The sequence below is a fragment of the Onychostoma macrolepis genome, chromosome 20 (assembly GCF_012432095.1).
Source record: "Onychostoma macrolepis isolate SWU-2019 chromosome 20, ASM1243209v1, whole genome shotgun sequence".
Taxonomy (NCBI): domain Eukaryota; kingdom Metazoa; phylum Chordata; class Actinopteri; order Cypriniformes; family Cyprinidae; genus Onychostoma; species Onychostoma macrolepis.
Genome location: NC_081174.1, coordinates 7,877,263 through 7,901,720, shown reverse-complemented (window position 1 = coordinate 7,901,720; position 24,458 = coordinate 7,877,263). Strand labels below are relative to the sequence as shown.

Sequence of the window (24,458 nt, the reverse complement as noted above, 5' to 3'; positions counted from 1 at the left end):
GTCCAATATTATGTCACATCAGTTTATATGTCATGCTGGTCAGCTCTGTTTAATTTGCTGCTCTGTTAAAGATCTAACTTACATGCAAGTCTTCCTTTTCGCTAATTAACACAAAGGATTATGCAGATGTTTTAAAAATAGCATGTAATACTATGTCTGGGTTATTAGGGGCCAAGCACCAAAGGAATGAAGTCCAAAATTCAAAAATCGTAAGGTTTAGTTGTTTCGCTATTTTTAATAGTTCGAAAAACCTACTTTTTCGAATTCGTCCTAGATGGTTTGTCTGATTTTCACCAAAATTGGCTCAGATCATCTTCCGACCATGCTGGCAAAAAGTTATGGAATTCAAGTTTTTTAGTCAAACCGTTCTCGAATAACAGATGAACGAAATCTACGAAAAGCACGCAAAAATGGATGTGAGGCTATATCTCTGCAATGGTTTGGCGGATTGAGACCAAACTTGGTGTGTGTTATAACAAGCATGACCTGAGGCTACTTGCAGTGTTTTGGCACTCTGCCACCTAGTGGTCAGGAGATATGAAAAATTTATATTTTTGCTTATAACTTTTGAATGATTCGAATCACAAAACTGGTCTCTTTAGATTCGGCGCATCATGCCGAGTCGAACCATACCCAATTTTCCCATGTCAGCCATTTTTAATTTTGTCATAAAATGCTATATTTGATGTTTCATTACGAAACTCGGTATGTGTCTTCAGCACCATGCCTCGATGGTACTCAAAAAGTTTGGGGGCAGCGCCACCTTGTGGTCAAAAGTTATAATGTAATTTCAAAAAATTCTAATAACTTTCGCTTACATTAGCCTATTGTAATGAGACTGATGTCGATAGACTCCTTGGATCATGCCGAGAACATACCAATTTTGCCATAATTGGCTGAACTTCCTGTCCACCATTTTGATTCATGTTGAAAACCTCCTTTTTCGAACTCCTCCTAGACCGTGAAAAATGCCAAACTGCATCTGAGGCTGTATCTCTGCAAAGCTTTGAAATATTTAAACCAAACTTTGTATGTGCCATTGTCACTTCATTCTGACCAGGCCACATAATTTTGGTAACAGCGCCACCTATTGGTCAAGAGTAATAAACCATTAATTAACCATTCATTATGAAATTTCCAAAAATGCTAATAACTTTTGATTGCATTAGCCTATTGTAATCACAAAGGTCTCAAAATATTCCTTGGGTCATGCCAATAACATACATACCAGTTATGCCATAGTAAGCCAAACTTCCTGTCCGCCATTTTGATTTATGTTGAAAACCTACTTTTTCGAATTCCTTCTCAAATGTTTGTACAATTTTCATCAAAATTGAGTCAAATCATCTTCAGAGTGTGCTGAAAAAATAATTATGGATTTTGTGTCGATAGAAGAAACCATTTTTGTACAGCGCTGCTACAAGTTTGGGCATGGTGCCAAAATGACTCTGAGGCTGTATCTCTGCAAAGCTTTGACATAATGACAACAAACTTTGTGTGTACCATTGTCACCTCTCACAGAACACACCAAAATTATTTGATTACAGTGCTATCTGTTGGTCAAAAGTGATAAGCCATTTAATCATATTACTAGTAGTTGTATATATGACTTTTCAGGCATTTCAATTACAGTCATCCTAAAATTTGTTTGCTTTTATTACTCATTTTTGCAGTTGGTCTGATGCTCCATACCATGCTTAGCTTCTCCTTTTGCCTCTGTAGTGCTTGGCCCCATAATTGCTGCTTGCAGCTATATTTTATCATTGATGTTGTTGTTGTCTTGTTTCATCATCTCATTCTTCTTTTTATATTATTTGTGATATACAGCACTTTGGAGTTACTGTGTAGCCTGAAAAGTGCTCCATAAATAAATAAATAAATACAAATATGTATGTATGTACAGTATGTATGTATGTGTTTCCCATGTCAACAAACAGCCTCATAAAAATTCAGAAGTTTAAAGTTAGGTTACAACTTTAACATTTATATTAATAATATTAGCAAATCATTAGCATAATAACATGCAATCAACTTTGTAAATACAAATTAGCCTAATGTAAATATTGTTTAAATCAAGCAATAAATTAGTCAGTAAACCTACTAATAAAATTCAGCTTATACATTAAGGTGGTGTATTGCTTAACAAAGTTGCTGCTTTCTGTCTACATTAATGTTGCATATAAAGCTAATTTAAAAGTGGTCAAGTCTCTAATAAGATCTTTGAAGTCATAGTTTATTTATTGATTTATTTTTGTCAATTGTATATTTAGAAGCAAGCAAATAAGCAAATAAAAAAGCACATCAGATGAGGAAAAAAAAACAAACAAAAAAAAAAAACAGGCAACTGAAGTGAAACTGAAGCATCTCAATGCTGTTATACATCAATTATCTTTCAAAATCATTAGGCCAGTCAAATTTAGACCGGAACTAGCAGTTATGCAATAATTTATAATGTTACCATAGTAATATTGATTTGCAAAACAGCCGTTCTGTGAGCCTCTTGGTACTCAGGCTCACTATTTCCTGCCGTATGACACAGCTGTGATATCCACATACCAGACATTAAGCAATCGGCCGTGACACTGCGCAGAAACTCTCCAGAGATTTGTTTAAAGCAGTAGGAAAAATTACACGGCAGGAGGAGTTTTATCTGCTCTTTTTGCATTCCTTTATAAATTGTTTAAAAATATGATTTACAGTAATATGTATGACCTAGATTGTCGATGGCAATAATTCAGTTTGTTTTAGTAAGCTTTTGCTCTCTCTTTGTCTTTTGTTTCTGTCTGTATTCTTCTATATACTCAAACAGTGAATGTTTCAGTGCTTGAGCAGAGGCTGGAGCCAAATATTCATTTTTCATCAAGAGTCCAGATGACATTCACAATCTAAACAGAGTTGAAACACCTGCTCCTCTCCCATTCCCTTCAAATGCACAATATGATGATGCCAGAAATGCATAATTTCACAAGGACCTTCTAGAGTTTGAAACTATAAACAGTGGCGACTGGCTTGATGAGGAATCCAGATAAAAGATACAGATGGCTTCCTGCCCACCCCCACCCATGACCTCATCTGAGCCTCCCACCAAAGTGTTGCCGCCACCAGCTTTAATTAAGCAATCCATCTCAGGTGAAAGCTGAATGTGCTGATTACGACACAGACCGGCTGCGTGACCTGCTTTTATGAAAAGTAGAGAAGAGAAAGTAACCCTGCCATTCTGATGAGCATTGATAGATCAATAAATAAATAAATAGCTGTTGTTATTATCATTATCATCAAATTAAAGTACTATAAAACTGTGTACAGAACATTTGACCATTATAACATTAAAGAAAAAAATAAATGAGACAGTAATTATACAATGAATGCACTAAAAGTGTTTAATTAAACGGTATTTAATTAACATTTGATGACTAAACAATTTCAAATCACAAATCTTAAACAATTTGTGGCACAAGCAGCACAGATCTACAAGTTACTCTATCAAAACTCATTTTTGGACATGCCTGACACTCACTCTAACTCGAAGTGAGCCAAAATACTGGTGTATATGATCCTGTGAAGCTGGTTTTTGCCAACTCATTAAGTGCTCCAGTAATGAGGAACCAGTTCCAATTCCGACTGAAGAACGATGCACTTGAATAAAGGGGCGAAATGAATGTTTTTATGGTTTCTCGTGATTTATGTAAGATGGTGAGTTGGTTAAGACTCCTTTATACACTTTATATGCTTTAGACATGTACAACATATGTGTTTCTCATATTTATTGGGTGCTTTAACAATATAATTGCATATATGTTACACCATCGCGTGATTATGTAAACAAACTGGTGAATCGGTTATTTCAACCAGAAATGAACTGTCTGAAAGAATCATGTTTTTCAATCACTAGACTAATACGTTAACACACTTGTTTACACTATATGTACAGTGGACATTAGCATTGAGGGGAATTGAGTAGAAATTGGTACAATTTTTACTCTCAGTACTCAAAATCTAAAAGCTGTTTCCATTGGTCAATGAGTATTACTTTATTATTGTTTGGGGGAGAAAATAAAAATAAATACTGTTTCCAAATCAACATTTATGTTTATTTGGTCTACCAGAAAGAATTCCATACATTTTCATTTTACAAATTCAGTCTATAAAGTCATGCATTTAAGATGTAATTAAAAAAAAAAAAAAAAAGACTATTGTGAAATCATTCTGGAATATCACTTTAATATCTGGCTTATCTAGAGTTGCTGTGTCATGAGCTGAAGATTTGTTGAAAAGGCAGCATCACGCTTGAGTCATAATGTTTATCTTCATATTAGCTTCATAAGAGTGCAAGTGTTTTACTCAGGCGAAAGACAGCCAGAGCATGACAAACGGAAAGTGAGAACAGATCCAGGCTTCCAGTGACGACAGCCTCATTATGCGTTTATAAGAACGCCTGTCTGATCTCACCAGCATCTAGTTGGAGAAGATTCAGCTAGACAACACTTCGGAAGTGAACAGATAGTGACTCTGGATCTACAATCTGGAGCTGACACTTAACATGAAAGGTAGGTGAATTTCTAACAAGTCACTGGGACATTAATAATAATGGTTACATGTTACAAGAGTATAACAGAAACTGGTTATGTTAACATTGGGGGAAAAAAAAAAAAAAAGTTACTTATGTTTAATGTTACTGAATAATTTAAGTCACAGATGGAACGTTTTAATATAGGCTTTCCTGTAGCTCAATGCTACCAAGGCCACAGTTTTGGGTTTGATTCCCAGGGAAAACAAAATAGTTTTTTTTTGGATAAAAACCTCAGCAAAATTCATAAGTGCAAATCAAAATACAAAACTGAGATTAACTTTTCTGTGACGCATTTTGCTAGTATTCTGCCTTTTGCTGAAAATGTGTAAGAATGTTACTCCCTGGGAATTTCCAGCTTTTGCTCAGTCATACAGATCCATTGCAACAAATGACTCCCCTTCATTCTTTGAGTTGCATTCAAAGTCTGTCTGTTTTTTTTTTTTTTTTTTTACTTGGAAACATGAAGGAAACTTCATCCATTCAGGAAGAAACAGCAGGCTTATTCTTGAACATAAGGATTAAGCTTGGGGGAAACAATTGAAATAACAGAAAGATACAGAAGTCATGCAGAATGTGCTTTATAATAATAACTAATAAACAGTCTATATGTCAGGCATGCAAATTGGTTCCTATACTAAAGTGTTCCTGAATAGTAAATTTCACAATTAATTACAAAGAAACAGCAAGGAACGCATTGAATTAAGCACAATACCTTCTAAAATATACCGTTTGCTTTGCTAATCACCATATCGTTTAACATTTCAGATTGTCCCAATGGAACTAAATTCATCAAACATCTGCAACGACACAGTCGCCTGGATATGGCTGTCATCTCTCCAGCCTCCATTTCTGGCTCTTATCAGCATCCTGGGAGTGTTGGGCAACAGTCTGGTCCTCTGCGTGTTCTGCCTTCAGCGGAAGCCGTGCAGTGTAGCTGATGTGTATCTGGGCAACCTGGCAGCTGCAGACCTCATTATGGTCCTGTGTTTGCCCTTCTGGACGGTCACCATCGCCCAAGGCTATCAATGGAACTTCAGTCAGCTACTCTGCAAGGTAATCTGCACTGCCATCTCGATGAACTACTACTGCAGCATACTCTTCCTAGTGCTGGTCAGCGTGGACCGCTACCTCGCCTTGGCCAAACCCATGAACCCCAGTAAGCTGAGATGCCCCAAATGGGCCAAGCGTATCTGTGTGGTGATCTGGATGGTGGGATTCATGCTCAGCCTCCCAACTCTGCTCTTCCGAAGAGTGGGTTTCTTTTCTTCCATAGGGGTAGATGCCTGTTACCTAGACTACCCTCATCCAGCATGGGTTCTCCAAAGGAACATCACGACAAACTTCGTTGGATTCCTGCTTCCGCTGCCAATCATTTCTCTTTGCACTTTTCACGTGGTCAAAGCACTTAAAAACCGCGGCCTGGTGATTCAACCGAGAGTTCAAACGGAGAGGAAAGCTGCTCAGCTGGTTCTGACGGTTCTCGCCGTGTTTCTCCTGTGCTGGACACCCTTTCAGCTGGTGCGGTTCCTAGAAACCCTTGAATACTTTCAGCTCATTCCTGGGTGTCTCTGGGAGGATATATTGCAAATAGGCAATGAGCTGGCTACTTATTTAGGTTATAGCAATAGTGCAATAAACCCTTTTTTGTATGTTATCGTAGGGAGCCACTTCAGGAAGAGAGCTCATGGAGTTTTTGAAGGTCTTTTGTGTTCTAGACGCAAGAGCAACTCTTCTGTGCACTTAAATGTTACTGTTATTAGCAAGTGCGGTGACAGTCCTAAAGATAACAGAATAACACAGCTGGCTCTGAGAGCTTTATATCCACCCATCAAACCTCATATGATGTGTAGATCGTTATGAAGAGACGAAGAAGCTCAGCTGGTAGAGGTCAAGGGTTTGATTGGTAACACTTTATTTTGATGCTCCCCCAACAGACATTGCACTGACTATAAGTAACTTTGCAAGTACATTAGGCCAACTTATTCTAGTACTAACCATAACCTAACAATGATAGGTAGTTGTAGTTTCAAAGTTACTTATGGTCTTCATAATGGGGACCATCAAAATAAAGTGTAACCATTTGATTCCCAGGAGAAAAAATACATCTTAATTGTTTGATTGTGCAATCTTATTTTTCTTTCCTTGCATATTTTCCCCGTCTTTGTTGAAGTGTGGAAATAATGAGATGCGAGAACCAAGGAACTGGTGGAATAGTTTCGCTCACTCAAGTGTCATGTCAGTGATTGCTGATGATTTTGCACTAAAATATTTGGAAAATACTTTTGTAAATGGTTTCTTAACATCTGTGGACTTGTTTAAAGATGTATGTTTGGTTTTATTGCTATTAGTGAATTTTATTGTTAATCTTTTACTGTTCCTTACAGCATTTCATTTCCACTATAGCAAATTTAACAACCACAAACCTCAATTTATTGTTTTTTTAAACAAAACCAATGATTCAAATGATTTAAAACAAAAGACTGTGAGCCTGTGCTTTGTTTTTTCAGTTATTTTATGATTAAAAAAAATATATATATTACACTTTATGAACATGTATATGTATGTATTTATAATACCTATGCACTTTGTGTTATAACATCTATGTTACTTTGTGTATAAAATCATTACTTTGTACTGCTATAATACCTCACTGTGCTGTTGGTGTAGCTGGTTAAACATTTGAATAAAGCAAGATGCACTATTGAAATATGTCAAATTTATGGTTGATTCAAATAACAAAGATGCAAATTAAAATATAAGTTATTTCTATTCATCCAGAAGTGTACACAATTATTGGACACATTAGTCCAGGAAGGATACACCTTTGTTTCCTAGCTCCAGTTTTCTCTGAAAGATTTCTCTCTCCTCGTTCCTCGCCTCGCATGGGTTTAGTAAATTGACATGTCCTTCATGATGGAGGATTCAATCGATTTCTGGGTGATGGAAGACAGAGCAGTGAGGAAACAAGGAAGAATCAATGAAAGTATTTAGAAGCATCACTTCGATAAAAAGTACCTGCCAAATACATAGATACATACATAACCAAATATACAATATAACACCACCTTTTCACATTTCTCTGATAGGAACATTAATTTCTTCTAGTTATGGTTATCTTAGAAATTCATAATTTGTGTGTTTTCAACAAAGGGTGCAGAAAACCTGAGAAGTAGTTAATTAGATGTAATTTTATTTTTACTGTATGACACATAGTTTCCTGTTCTATAAAGCAGTCCTTGTATTGGTGTGTTGTATGAGTATAAAAATCCTCAGTAAATGTGACCATATTATAAAATATAAAACACCAATTTTGTTCCTACAAGGTTCGATATTGAGTCTGGTCTTGATTGTGTCCTATGGCAGTATGAGCTGACACAGTAGGGTAGTATCGGGTTAATAAACTACAACAAAGCACATTTCCCATTTTTGGTATTGTGTTGGGTCGCCATTTGATTTAAAAAAAAAAAAAAAAAAAAGCCTGCCTGAAGAAAACCAGTTGAGAAGCTCTGGTGGTCTTTACAGAAGTGAGTCAACTGTTTTGAGTGAATTACATAAACTGAATCACAAGGTTTCCTTTCTGCTCATCTGTCTGATTCAGCCAACATGTAAATCTCACACTGTCTACCCATATTAGGCAGTTAGTCACGAATGTTAGAATTACACTCTTGTACACTTTAGCACAGGCATCCTCAAATCTGGCCCACTCCTGCATCGTTTAGCTCTAACCCTAATCAAACACACCCGAGCATGCTAATCAGGGTCTTCAAGATCATTAGAAAATCGCAGGTAGGTGAGTTTGATCAGGGTTGGAGCTAAACTCTGCAGCAGATTGCCCTCCAGGGAAAGATTTGAGGAACACTGCTTTAGCATACTTTTAAAAAAGACTTACATGTTACAGAAATAATTAAAATAAAATAGATTTAAGTGCAAATTAAATGTAATGGTTTGGAACCACTAGTGCACTTTTTTACAAGACTACTTAGGTGTTTTAACAAACTGTCATGAAGGTTTACTCTCTTACATCATTAATATTATAATATATATATATATATATATATATATATATATATATATATACTGTATATATATATATATACAGTTTTTATTATTTATTTATTTACTTTTAATATTTGAAGTACATTACATGTGCACATTCAATACAATTAAGTGCACTTCTTTTCACATTTTTGTTTCTACTGTCACAGCCACTGGGGAGACTTGAGCCTTGTCCAGTTGAGTTTGTACTGTGAGTGTGTACATTGATGACTGTAGTCAATGTGATGAAAGCTATCTAGCCTCCAGTACATAAAGGTCACTGAGTAATTATAGAGGTCCTTTTCCTCTGATTTCAAAGCTGAAAGGGCAACATGGACCCTCTGCTTTACCCACCTCAGAGAGAGAGAGAGAGAGAGAGCAATTTCATCTCTCATTGCTTTATTCCACATATGCTATACTGGAAATTCAGGAAATAATCACTGTTATCGTGACGAGAGCTGACGATTGACTACATTGTATTAGCTGCTACATTTAAAGCTTTCAGACGTGCCATAAGACAAAAGTTTGGATGACAAATAAATGTTAGGCTATTAGCCCAATAGTAAACAGCCATCTGTATACTATCAACAGGCCAAAAGGTCAGCAAACAATCCCTGCAGACAGAGAGACTGTATTACACATGCTATGAATGTATATGACACATGAAGATGACCGTTCCCTCTGAACTGAGTTGTTTTAGGCATTAGCAATCAGACAGACTTCCTTATCAGCCATTAGCATGTATGTGTAGGGCTACAGTTTTTTTCCCCTCTCTCTCTGAAATCCCTTAGAACACAGTATTTACTTGGTCAAATGGCTAGATAATGTATTTTCAACTTTGTTACACTGCATTTGGAAGGGTAAAGGGCATCTGGAGGCTTCAGTAATCAAGTTTAAACCTTGCTCTGTTTTTTGTCTGAATGCTAATTGTATTGCATTAATAGGTTAACAGACAAACTCCCCACAGAAGAAAACTATACAAATATGAGAATGATGTATATAATTCGGTGTCTGTTGATTTAAATGGTTGTATACTGGAAAGAGTGGTGTGTGCTGTTGACCACTAGAGGTCAGTGCAAGACAGCACATACTGTGTGACTTCTTTCCTCCTGCAATACACAAACTTTCTGTCATTTAATGTTTATGATCTAAATGCCATAATACTGTCTCTGGAGAAAATTTCAGTTGTTTTTATATTTAAAACAGGATCCAAACATCGAAAATCAGACTGAAAATCTAGGATTTAAAAAATAAAAGGCTTTTTGAACCCCACTGTATCCACCTTTTTCTTCAACGCGGAAGTAAGCCTATGGGTGAGACTTCCAGGTCATTAGCCGCTATAGGTAAATAATGAGGAGAATAACAACGTGCAGTAAACGGTAAAATGTTTTGCACTACAAACCAGTGTGTTCATGATTAAGATAATACATTAAAATAATATGATAAGCCACACTAATTTTCAATATCAAGCAGCAAAACGAACTGTTTTGTACAGCTAAAAATAGCTGGATGCAGATGAGACCGGAAGCTAGACCCATAGAATTTACAAATGGCCGCAAATTTACAAATGGCGCCCATTTTTACATCAAGAAAAAGGTGGATAGTTCAAAAGGTAAAAATTTAGTAAGTATTTGTTTATTTATTTATTTATTTGTTTGTTTGTTTGTTTGTTTATTCATTCATTCATTCCTTGATGCATCCAGTCAAACAGTCAGTTATGATGCAGACACTTAAGGAGGAATGTAAATGGTCTTTACAGTTTCTTCAAAAACATCTAAGTATTATACTCATACAGTTCGCAAAGTAACAAAAAAATGTTTCTCTCAGCGGAGAATAACAATAACAAAATGTTAAAAGAAACGTATTTCTTGTAAACACATCATGACCAAAAACTACTTCTTCAAGATCCAGATTCATTATACTGTTCAAGAGTTTGGGAGTCAGTATATATAACTGATATATATAACAGTATATATATATATATATATATTGCTGATTTCAAGATTCAAAATAAAAGAAATGTTTCTTGAGCAGCAAATCAGCATATTAGAATGATTTCTGAAGGATCATGTGATTAATGTGAATTGTAATACTATTTTACAATATTACAGTTTTTACTGTATTTTTGATAAAAAAATGCATTCTTGGTGAGAGATATCTTTTAATAACATTAAAAAATCTTACACAAATCTAAACTTTTGAACGACATTGTATATGAGATCTGAAAAACACAAAGTAATTTTATAATACGAACATGAACAATCTGAGCATAATAAACTTTTACATTTTGTATCAGTACAAACCAAGATTACCACAGACAATAATGCAACTTACTAATAAACTCTCAGCTTTCGTTAATTGCTCAAGAACATGAGTCTGAAATTGCATCATAAAGCTAAACACATCAAATTGTTTGCAAAAAAAAACCCTAATGGGCAAGCTGCCATCTTACCTTGGAACCGGGAAGACAAAATGACTTCTAAACATGTGTAATAAGACCTCAAGCTATCCAAATACATTCATTATTCTCTGGTAAGGGAGGACAGAGTTCTGGCTGAGGGCTTATTACTTGAATGTACGCAACAGCACTGGTTAAACAGACACTGGTTAAACTGAGTCATTCATTAATTTGTGTTCACTGTATTTGTTAGAGGAAATACGCTGCGTGTAAATGCATCATGAGCCCAATCAATTGTAACCCAATTTGGGAGTGTGTTCAGTTAAAGAACAGCAGTTGGCCCTGAGAAAGCGGCAGACCACATCCATTGTCTTGGTGTGAGTTAATCTGACTCCAGTCGAGCCACTGACGTCATTCCGTTTTCCTAGCATTCCTTCCTTTCTCCAGTAACCTTGTAATCAAACGCAGCCTGAGATTACAGCTTGTATAGTGCCACCTTGTGCTCTAAAGGACTTTTTTGAGTGTGAGCTTGCTATCGCATCCCATGCAAGTAGTGGTTGTTATTGTTATCACTATACATGTAAAATGTTTTATGGCTATTGCATGTATCATTCATTTATTGTGGCAATAAGAAAAAAACAACAGCATAACCTTAGAATCTTCACTAGTAAGTAATATTATAAATTATAAAGTACATTCAAATAGGATGCCGGTATTAGAATTATTGCAATAATATTTCACATTATTACTGTTTTTTTTTTTTTTTTGTATTTTTGATCAAATAAATACAGCCTTGATGAATATAAGATATATATATATTGGTTTTGGGATAGGGATATAAAAGATAGATAGATCAGATATAGACGGATAACAGCAGCACTAAAGTTCACTGTGAAGTTTATTTGACTCGTGTGTCCCCATTTCACCTTTAGTATAGCTGCCATCCAGCCAGACTCCAGCACAGGTTACCACGGTAACTACAACCCAGACATTTATTGAATTAATGGTGATAAACTGTATAATTTGCCATTATGTATAAAACGAAGGGCTCATATGGCCTCACTTTTATCCATCTCTGCCCTGAGAAAATATGAATCACAGATAAACAGTGAATATCAGTGTGCTTGATTTCTGTTTCTTTACACTGACATTCTTCACTCTCCACTTGACTGATGTAGATGTTCCCTGAATTCTTATTCTTCCCCCAGGTACTGCATATCTAGATTCATGCAAAGTCAATAATACTCATCCAATCAGCTCTCATTGCTGGCTTTTGTTTGTCTCACTGTCACTGACAGCCAGCGTGAGTCACATTGAGGAACTCGTGGAGCCCCCAAGCGACAGAGGCAGCTGGGAACATAAGCCTCTGGATGAAATAACAAGCAGAAAGAGAAAACAACTCATAACCTCATAGCACTCACAGGGTCAGTGGCTCGAGTCTTAATATTCCAGTAATGGGAATCATGAATCAAAAACATTTTGACAACAACAGTGCTAACGAAACATCCTGTTTTCCAAAAGCCTAATCAACACCGTGGATGTTCCTTTGCAGAAGCAGCAGGGGATATACAATGTACTTGTTGATGTAACACATTGAATGCGTTAAAGACAACAGCAACACCTAAACTTGTACCTGAAGAGATAGTCACGTGACTGCTTCCTGTTACATTAGGAAAGTTTATGTCTAATAGCCCATGCGATTCTTGATATTGAGAATACAATAAATTATGTGAATAGCTCACAAAATAAAAAATAAATAAAATTGTCTGTCTATGCGGTATAAACATAAAAAAAAAATAAGAAGAAGACTGTATGAGAAAACAGAGATAAAGGTGTTTTGCTGTTCAATTTTGCTAAAAAAAAAACTTCAGCACTTTTGATTTTGGTGCCACACCTCTGTGGAGGGAAATACAACAATGCCAGAAGACACAAAATCATACGTTTTGCTGACAAATAAACAGGTTCATCTGGTTAAAACTGAGAAAGAGTATGCATTGTTCATTTACATCCTACCATCATTGAAACAATACAACACTGGGTGAAAATTGGCAAACTTATCCTTTATGGTTGGACATTCTTACTTCTGCAGACATGTCCTCAAACCTGGCAAGACACAAGATTTTTAGTTTAAATTTTGATCTGCTCCTTACAGAAAACTATTGACTTCAGAGGACTTGAAATATAGCAAGTTGTTTGGATTACTTGGCAGGCTTAGCCTGTCTGGATATTCTGCTAAATCTCTCTAAATTTGTATTTCACAGATGCAATAGAATGACTTGAGGGTAATCAAATTACTGAATTTCTAGATTAACTGTATCCCTCAAACATGAATGCATGATGTAATGTTTAAGATCCACCTACATCTAACGACATTTTGACATCATTTGTATCAAGCTGCCCCCAAAAACACTGCATTGTTCAACAGTTTGTCTTTAAATAGGGTAGTTGACAAATGGTTATGGATGTTTTCCAAAATCATGGTTTTAGGTTACAATTTACCTATTTCTTAGTTTTTAGAAACTATGGTTGGCCACCATTTATTTTCCATCATTTTAATCAATTTTTTTGATATCGCTAGATCATTTTAATGGACTTAGAGTGACTGACAAATAATTGTTTTTGAAAATATAAAATACTTAATGTACTTCCTTAAAGGACATGGAAACTGCATGCAAAATAATTACAATAAAATGTTCAAATGTCTATGCATTTGACGGATGCTTTCATCTTTTTCAAGGCACACATTTTATCAGTTTATATCTTGGAATCCAACCCATGGCCTTGGTGTTCAAACAGCACACTTCAACAAAATAATGAAAAAGGCTTTTTAAATATTTTGGAATGTAGAATATCATAAAGGGGGCACTGCTGAATGTATGCTGTATCTTTGCACACTGCAAGATATATATTTTGAAACAACTGTAATTTAAAAAACAGTATTCACACTAAAAAGTAAAAGTTTTAACTTATATGCAAATTATAGTTTGGAGGCATCTCATTAAAAGTTTAATTACTGGTAGGACGTACCTCTGCCTTTTCCTTACAGACCTGAAAAAAAAAAAAATGTTTAATTTACATTGTTTGGATCCTGATTTACAAAATGTCCAGGCATCCCAAAGAGATTCCTATAAGGATTTTATGCACCACTTTGTGAAACAATAAATAGTGAGCAAATTAAATACTGTTTTACATTTTTATGGCATTGTGCAATTCATGTTAATTTTCCAAAGTTCCTCTGTTTCACAGTATGACAATTTCCACATTTTACTGGTGAAAAAATTAACAGACAAAATACAAAAATGATGGCTGCCCACTAGCATGTTTTTCTGATTTTCCACATCAGGCCCTGTCATTTTCATCACCATAATCTACATCACATTAAGTCAAGAACCTGTGGGCAGTTCTCCACATCTCTCCAGCAACCACTTCTTCACTCAGACTATTTATACTCTAGAACCATTTGTACTCTCTGCTGGCTCTTCATCCCTCCTTCCCTCTGTCCTCCATCCTTACATCACGTTTCCCATTGTGTCCGGGCGCTCGGCTCGTTGGCAAAGTCGTCACCCTCCGTCTGTTCATCCTGCTGACGACAACACTCTCCCCTTTGAAGATTTTTTTTCCCTTTTCTTGTCTATTTTTTTTTTATTTTTTTTACTAGACAGTTTTTAAATCAAGTGTAATCTCCCTTGTTATTGAATTTACTGTTTTTAGATTTTCTAAAATGTAATTTGTTAATTTTTAAAGCCAAGAAAAAAATTGTAACTTTGCCTGTATGCAATTGGAAAGTGTGCATATATTATAAATAGGATAATTCAATTCAATTCAAGTTTATTTGTATAGCGCTTTTTACGATACAAATTGTTGCAAAGCAGCTTTACAGGAAATTAAGTTTCTACAATATATTTATATATTGTAGAAACTTGATATATTTAACTTATGGCGGACTTTGGATAACATTGACATGTTCTTGACAATAATTGGTGAAAAACAGGTACTTTTACTTAATAATACAAAGTAATATTGTATTAAATAAACAATAAAATAGCCAGAAGAGGCTGTACTGGAATCAGCCCTGCTGAAAAAAACAATAGAACCCTGCCCAAAACACAATAGAAAATGTAATGGTTTTAATGGTTATAATGGGAATTTTATTGGTTTTAATGTAAACTATAATGGTGTCTACTGGTAAGTGATGGATTCTATTGGTGGGTTGTTAAATCCTATTGGAAAAATGCCCAAAACACACTACAAAAAGGAATTTTGTAATGGTTTTACTGGAAAAATCTAATGGTATTTTAATGGAAACCATTAGAATTTCTGTGATGGTTTCTATTGGGCTTCTATTGTTTTGTTTTTTAATTTAGCAGGGAGCTGCTCCCATGACTGAAGCCTTGAGTATGAGGAAAGGCTCAAGGAAAAGCAACTTCCTGAAAAACATCTTTATCTTTATTTTGGGTCTGTACAAGCTTCATTGGCTGCAGAATGAGCCAAGAAGTCTCATGTCAAACTAGTTGCCTGTGCTTGTCAATGTTTGCTTGAAGGCAAAATCCCTTCTAGAATGCCGTTCCATATTTAGACTCTTTTTAGAGGTGAATGCAACCCAGGCTCATCGGAATTATATGACTCTGTCTACATTTCTGCAAGACCAGAAATATGTTTCTTCAGGTACATGTCTTTGCAATTTGCAAGTGACCATCCACAAGAAGCGCTACAAGTGATGATATTTTTTAACAGTCCAGTGTCATGAAAAAAAAAAACATGCCTGTGAGTACATTTTTTGCTAAATAATATTGTGTTTCTTTGAGCACGTTTCAAAACAGTTTTCAAGAGAATTGTCCAGTGCCTCATGTAAAATAGCGTGTTTAATTTCCCTCAAACAGTTAAATGTGACAGTAGCAACATTTTATTACGTTGATTAATTTACATATTACAGCAACTCAGAAATTAAATGTCCTGTGAGTGGCGACAGAAGTTTTTGCTCTACAGCGAGTGATAACAAAACAAATGTGAGATAAAAACACACTTGCCCAAGCAACCATGCCATTTAACCTTCTTTCTATGAGATTTTGAGCTGTTTTGTGGAGTGTCGTGACATGTTTCATGAGACTCGTACCTGAGTGCTGTGCATCATACTGTAAGTTTAATGCTGTACCAGGTGGGCTACAAAGAAAGTTTACTATGTCAGAAAAGCCATAAATATGGGGCTGATTATGTGATGCAAACAGGAAGTATTTGTTTACAAATCATGCACAATGGTAAAAGTGCTTTGCGGTCAAAACGTGTTGCCTGAATTCTTATTTTCTTCCCCCAGTCTTTTTAAATCAATAATCGATCAAAAATCTGTCATGTTGGTTTTTTTTTTGTTTTGTTTTTTTCCTGATGTTTTCATGGTTTTCCCCTGACTGTGCCTTCTTATGAAACAGCATGCATGAAACGGTTGCAGAACCACTGCATTTTAATCACAATCCAAACAAACATGCTACATGTAGAATGAGCAGTTTTGATGTAAATTACATTAATTACCGATTAGTATAATTTCAAAATCTGAAGCAAAAACAGAGTGGTCTAACCTTAGCTTTATGAAATTATGCTACATAAAACGTATCTGCACGAAACAAAAACAGCAGACTGACTGATTGAGAACGTAAATTCACTTTCTGACAGCAGGTGGCGCTTATAAAGCAGCGATACAGCATTATTGCTGGTTACCAGTGGTGGAAAGAGTACTGAAAATTTGTACTCAAGTACAAGTACTGTTACATTGCTGAAATAATACTCAATTACAAGTAAAAGTACTGGTGCCAAAACAGTACTTAAGTAAAAGTACAAAGTACTCGTCTCAAAAACTACTCTGAGTACTAGTTACTAGTTACTTTTTAGCTGGTGATATTTCATGAAAAAAAAAAAAAAAATTCATTCATATCAAAGATCTATTTGGATAATAGCTACTTTGAACAAAATCCACTTTTATCTCATTGACTGAAATTAAATATTGGATATTAAAAAAAAGATACTCCACCTCTTGTTCATAGCAGATTCACGGTTGGATAGGAGTGGTTAAGAATATCTGTTTGTTACGTCTGACATCACGCTTCACCAATTCTGGGTCCTAACGCTCTGCCAGACGCACCAAGAAAACAACAAACTGTGCTAATATACACCCACGATGTCATGTAATACTGAAAAATTATAACCCTAACCTTTATTTCCATACTGAAATCCCAGATGGCCAGACAGTGATTCAGCTAAAATATTAGTGTCTGGGACACTGTGAGCACGGAGACTGTAGTGTGCACAGCAAATTTTTAAATGCTTAGCTTAAATATGTAATATTAATTAAATAGTGCTTATAAATGGTTGTTGAGATAGTATTCTCAAGTGAAATAAGTAGAGGCCCGGAAAAAGCAGTCCTTACGTCATGACTTAACAAGAGGATTCTCCCCAAGCCTTCATCAGAGCGAGAACGCCATTCCAGAGCGGAAGCAAATTTTTCAGTTTTTGATTAAAGATTATGACTGCAAACTATTTTTTTCCCAGTGTATTGCACGGTTTAATTGTTCACCACAAGACTAGTAATGTGCATTAAAAAGTAAGTAGGGTAATTTTGATTTCATGACAACTAATCATTTTCAATACCATTGGCAAAACTACAACATACTGTATACTGCCATATAGATATTTTAATATTTAAAAATAAAAATTGTCCATCCATTTTTTCAAGGCAATTATTATTTCAAGCTTTGAAACTGGTTTAATCCAAGTCTTCTAAAAAGACACATTCGCTTTATATGATGAACAGCTTTTAATATAGGCCTTCATGTACATGCATATAAATATTGATCAATTACCATTACAACAATTTTAATCTTAAACATTTGCTCATTCTGTGTATTTGTGTCTTTAAAATAGCGTAACTTTGTTGCAAAAGCTTACAGCACAAGGATGCTTGATTTCAAATTTGATTTCAAACTGAATTGAATTTACAAAAAAAAAATGACAAGTACAGTCAGTAATAAAATTATAAAACAAATGACCTCAATTCAGTTGAGGTATTCGAAATATGACAACATTAATTTTTTATAAGCAGTGATTTAAGAGCCATATATTTTAGGCCTATTTATTTAGGCTAGATAAATGGAACATCAGATGGCTTTGAACTATAATGTCTGTACAATGTAGTGACGCAGTTAGACAGACTAGGATATTTATATGTACAAATCAGACAAATATCCCATTCCAAAACATTTCTAGCATAAACTTACATTGTAAAGAAACTAAAAAATTAAACAATGTTTGATTGTTGGAAGACTTTCTGGTGCATTTCACGTACAGACAATAAAATCTCCAGTAGCATTTCCATCTGTCAGGCGTGGATCTATTCTGAATGGTTGATAACTTTCGACAAAGTTTAATCCAGGAGCAAAGAGAAATAATTTCTACTTTAAAAGCACGGAGAGATCGCGATAGCACACAGTCTGCGCACAATATCGGAGAGAGAGGACAAGCAGTTCATTTGTATAAATTAGGCCTATTTGAAAGCTCGCATCCAGTTTTCTGCGACTACATGACTGTTCTCATGTTACAATAAAGCGCTCGCCACATTTGCGTGGAAATGATTAAAACTGTGCGGAATACCTGCAATCCCGCGCGGATATTCAGACTCTGTAACTGACAGGAGGCTGATGCTGTCAAACTCGCTGTCTGAGAGGATGTGTATCGGTGTATATACGGTGGATACTGTGGAGAATGTGCAGCGCTGCACTTTTCAATACTACATAAGGAGGTAAGATGAAAACAAAATACCATCTAAACTTTTCTGAAGACAGTCAATTACCCTCAGAGATACATTCATAAAAAAAACCCACCCCCAATTCGATATTTAGGATGTTCTTCCACTATTGCTCTACAGTACTTTCTCCGCTTTGAGTCTCTGTTAACGGCCGGTTACAGTTGGTTTATTTGTCCACTTAAATAACTGTATTGTTAATAGTTTTAAAAGTTCTCCAACCATTAGTCAGAAGTGCATGCTCATGAAAGTGCATATAAATAGTACGCCAAATAAAAATGAAAACTCGTGGTATGGATACGCAAAAATGGACTTTGGCGTGTATATGCTATGCGATGGGTAGGATTAGGGTTGTGGGGTAGATGCGTATCATATGTATTCGAAAACTGCGTATCATATGCACGCCAACAAATTTGGTATCATATGCACGCGAAAACTGCGTTTTATATGCACGCCAAACACGTTCGTATCATATATATGCCAAAGTCCATTTTTGCGTATTCATACAACGAGTTTTAGTTTTTATTTGGCATACCATTTATAAGCATTTTCATGAGACCAGGCTCAGTGATCCCCTCTCAATTCATAACGCCGTCTTTGCTTAGGTACTTGTACCGGTATGCCGGTTTTTAAAAAAGCAAAATGCATAACATGCTGAGAAGTGTATAACATGTAAAGCAATGCATTTTAAAAAGAAAATGTGGAATTACTGTACCCTGGAAACGATTTATTTAAAATCCAGTGGGTGTATGTACAAAAGCGTGGGCTGAAAATGGATTTAGGCTAATGTGTCATCTTTGACGTAAGATCAAGTTCCACATGTGCTCTTATGCAATAAACTCACAACTAATTTGCCTCTAATTAGTTTCATTTCATGGTAGTACAAACATGTTTAAATCTATTCATAGCTCATTATGATACATTAGTGCATTAGCATTCAAGGTGCAGCAGCACAACTTAAAAGATTCAAAAATAAACATCTCATGTGAAGAGCATTTCAGTTGGTGGATAGCGGCACTGTGGTGTCTTGCACAAAGTCTCCCTCTGTCTCTCTCTCTTTCTCTCAGTTGGCTGAAATCTACATGAGGAGATTTTCAAGAGATAACAGTTACTATGACAACCCGACTGCATCACGTCACACCTCTTTATTCTCTCAGTAACTGCAGTCTGTGTTTGTTTTGTGTGCCACACTTTTTACATCCCTTTACTTTGGTTTACACAGGAATTAAAGGCACAGTTAACCCAAAAATGAATATTTGTCATCTTTTGTTTGATTTTCAATACATACTGACTTAAATGTCATTGTGTTCTACTCATAAAGCTATTTTATAGCTTGAGAACCCTTGTGAAAAAAAGTGTGCTAATTGTATGGAATGTGCAGTTATAGTGTAATTAATGTAATATAATTAATGAAATAAAATGCCACTTAAGTATTGCATTGTTTAACACATTTAAGTACACTTTTAAAATGTGCAATTTATAATAATGTCAAATTAAAAGTTTTAATAATTGTCTTTTAATATACTAGTTTTGCCCTGACAAAACAAGCACACTTGTTTTGATGTACACTTGTGTTGACTAGCATATAACAAGTAAATTACTTGATTAACTGTAGTATATATGTGATATTACAGTTACCATATTTAAGCTAATATATTTAAATGTTTACTAACTTCATAATTACAAATGATGCTACTATGTTACTAATGCATTCTTTTTTTTTTTTTTTTAAGGTAAGACTAGGAATATAGTTTACAAGTAGGGCAATTTTGTTTCTGCTTTTGATGTATGAAATATATATATATATATATATATATATATATATGTTCCACAAAGAAAGAATATCCATCAAAGTTTTGGAAGATTAGAGTAAATGATGACTCACAAATTTGATTATTTAGAAATAATTCATAATCATACAAATTTAATTTTAATTTTACGTCATAACCACTGATCTATAATAGAGATGTAGAGATCTGTGGTCATAACACTTTTGACATTCTTAAATATAAATTTTTTAAAAATGCGGAAAAAACTTTTGCTTTAAATTTGAATTAGGATTTTGAATCACATACTGTATTTTCAATGTGATCTTAAACATTTGTACTCCAACTGTATATTATAGCTCCATACAGTTTAATCTGATACTACTGTGGTATAGGCTGGTGATTCCTAGTGCTGTCCAGGTGGGCTTGTTGTGTTTGTTTTCAGATCTGCTGCAATCATAAATTGTGAATCTGAACAACATCCCCCAAGACTCATACAAAAGATGAAGGAAAATCAGAACAGTGCATTCAGTGCATAAAGCAGCAAGAACAACCAAACCGACATGAACCTCAACTGACCATCAGCCTCGTTCAAGAACTTCTCTTCCCTGCCTCTCTGACCCCAATATGTCCAACAAGCATCTGTACTGGAATAGCCATGAATTGGAGCCCTGTTATCAATTCATCGTCAGTTCAATAATTCATTCATTGAAAATGAAGGTGAGAATTTAGACAGGCAAAATGTGCTGTAAAAAAAGGTAAGTTTGCAGAAGGCAAGTATAAAATATTAAGTTGCTGTAAGTTAAAGCATTTTTTTTTTTTTTACCTTGAAATTACAAAAAAACATAATGACACTGACTTTTAATAAATCACTTTTGTTTCCTTTCCACATTTGGATAGCGGTATGAAATTATGTGAAAAGTTTAGATAGTTTTATGGCAGCAAAAAAAAACTGCATGATTCTTACTACAATGAATTCCACTCATTTAACTGTAGGGGGCTTGAAAGTTGCAAAAACACAAAATTATATACAGTTGCTTTAAAATTTGCCATCGTTGTAACAATGACCTAAAGTTTTTATTATTATTATCTCTTTTTATTGAACAGCTGAAAATTGTGAGCTTCATTTCATGTTTGTTTTTTTAGGTTAATTAGTGAAATGCATCGTCATAATAACCCCACCAAAAGACCATCAAAACCAAAACTAATTTGTAATTTTAATAAAAAGAACAAGTGCATCCTGGCATCACAATAAGTTATTAAATATTAAATATCAAACATTTAACAGTAAGTTATTAAAGTACATATTTATTTATCTTTCGTTGTGCAGTGGCTTACAAGCATCCGTTTCATCAATCTTTCGACTTTTAACAGTCTGGAAAGCAAAGATACTGCTGTGACCCAGCTGATTCAAGCCAGAATCAGTGTGTGACACCAGCGCTGTTGCCCTTGCCAAGAGCTCATCTGTTCTTCAGGCCACATCCGTTCCGTACTGTGACAGGTGTGATTCCAGCACTAATGTGAGAGCTCACCTTTACGTGCCACTGAGACAGTGTCTTATGCACCTGTTTGTGGAGAGCAGCTTTTACATAATACTAGACAAAATAAAATAATTTAAAAAAAAAAGAAAAAAATGTCTGCAAACTTTCAAATGTACCTAATTAGCCAGGAAAATGTAAATATAATGCAGACATATGACATTTAACAGTTCATTAATGTCACACATTATAAACCCGTAAATGGCATTGGAACCCCAAAATTCTGCGTTATGATTGACCATCTCACAAGTCAGAGGCGGGACTTTCAGATGCGTGGAATTCGCGGGACGTGGCGATGACTGATAGTTACAGATGGAGAAATATAATTTTAGCTAAAAAATAATTTATATAAAAAATTTTTTTTTAAAAGTTAGTGAGAAGACCATTCGAGGACACGACGAACATCACTGTTACACATGTAAGACGTTTATAATTCATAAAGAGTGGGGCAAATCATCGGCGCCGAAAGACTAGAGGATAGTGTGCCAACATATAGCACAACGGTGTTCATAGCGACACGAGTTCGATTCCAGTCTCTAGATCCTTTGCTGATCCTGCCCCACTCTCTCCACCCCATACTTCCCTGTCCTATCTAATAATAATAAAAAAAGGTGTAAAAGCCCCCCAAAAATAAATAAAACTTTAAGAGTGGGGCAAGTTGTTAATATTGCGTACTGTGAAGGATTTTATGGTAACGGTGTATAATACGATGAGTAGGAATTGTAAACGTTAGCGTTTTAGACAACTTTATAGCAGATAAATGAATCAGCATAATTCAAAGCAACATACATTTATTAATAATTTCAAAGTAAAGGTAATTAAAGATGTGCACCAGTTAACTTATTCAACTCATTTTATGTATTATTTCGCACAACTCTGCAATCATTATTTGGACTCAGCAACTGGACACAGCTTTTCAAGTACATCCCACGTGGCTAATGCTCTTAAAGGGCTCATCTTTTTTCAACTTTTTAAAGAATTTTCATTTTTCACACTTCCTCACACACATCTAATTATCTCTCAGTCTCTCAAGAAATTAATAGGCCTACTCACAAAATATTCACCAATTCAGAAAAATTGGATAACTTAAATTATTGTTTCATGTCACCTTTGAATGACCCTATGTGTCCCACATGGACCAACCCATTCAACAAATTTAGACATGCCACTAGTCATGAAATAATTGAACCATATTTAAATATGCTGCTGTCATGTTTGTGATTGCTTGTGGTTAGTTTTTGAACACTTTTTAATTACGTAGTGGTGTAGAGATGTTCTTGAGATGTTCTTCACACAGTGTGTGAAACTGTTGCTTGTGAGAAAATAGAAAGGATGCTGAGAAGTGTGATGCTGTAGAAATCTGTGCTGTACAAAAGGCAACCTTCACAGGAATATCCCAGGTTAATAAAATGGGTTTAATGCACCTACAATAAACGGTACTACTGTGAACCATAAATACCAGCAGAATACCAATATAATTTTGATTTGCGCAAATATCATGCAAAAGTTAATAGGTTTACATTGTCCTGATATAAATTGAGAAACTGGCCATCATTTTATACAGACATAATTTTATAATATTCTGGTGCTTTACAATTTCCCTATAGACTCTCATTGCAGGTGTACTTCTGTAACCATATATACTGTACTTGTTTATTTATTCATTCAAACTGATGGATGTCAATAACAGTTTATATTATTACCCTTTTTAAAACAGAACAAGGAAGGAAAAATGTTCTCAAAATTATATGCAATTTATAATGTAAGTTTTGCTTTTTAGCTTTCTATTAACTGTGAAAAAAACAAACATAATAAGATAAAAATAATGTTTTAACCATAGTCCTGTTAGCTAGATTTAAGTATATAAGATGTACATTAATGGATCCAAACACATTCATGCACACACGCAAAACATGTTCAAGATGTTCCCAAAGGAGATTGCTTCTACATTTACCTCCATTTACATCTTCTTCACTATTACTGACTCAGATGTCAAGGCCGGTAATGCTGAGAAGAGTTGCTCCGCATAGCTCACTCCGCCTTGCAATCGAATTGAAATTTCTCTTGCAGTGATGGCACTAAGGGGCCTTTAGAACAATTTAGCCTATCAGATATTTACATAAATCCTTTTTTCATTAACCTGTTATTGAACATTTAGATAAATGCTTGTTTGGCTAATTTTCATTCCAGGCCTATTTTAAGAGGCATTTCTTGCCCATCAATGTTGCATTATAATTTGCAATTGTAGTGCAGGATGATCTTACACCTGGAAACACATTTGAAGGTGAACGTTACCTCAAGATTTTTAAATAGCACATTGAGTGTTCTTTCAGTTGTTGATGTTTTTTGTGGATTCTTACATTTC

The 24,458-nt window shown here is 35.0% G+C and overlaps 1 protein-coding gene across 1 annotated transcript; it reads left to right on the top strand.

The window, feature by feature from the left end:
• The first annotated feature begins 4,353 nt into the window (after window positions 1–4,353).
• Window positions 4,354–7,382, top strand: si:dkey-63b1.1 (B2 bradykinin receptor). The gene is made up of 2 exons (XM_058756362.1): window positions 4,354–4,547; window positions 5,336–7,382. Exon 2 carries the CDS (start codon window positions 5,345–5,347, stop codon window positions 6,428–6,430), a length of 1,086 nt encoding a protein of 361 aa, XP_058612345.1. The 5' UTR covers window positions 4,354–4,547; window positions 5,336–5,344; the 3' UTR covers window positions 6,431–7,382.
• The last annotated feature ends 17,076 nt before the right edge of the window (window positions 7,383–24,458 follow it).

Bases quoted from the DNA above. Each gene is read 5' to 3' on its own strand.
- si:dkey-63b1.1 (XM_058756362.1), top strand. From the start codon at position 5,345: ATGGAACTAAATTCATCAAACATCTGCAACGACACAGTCGCCTGGATA.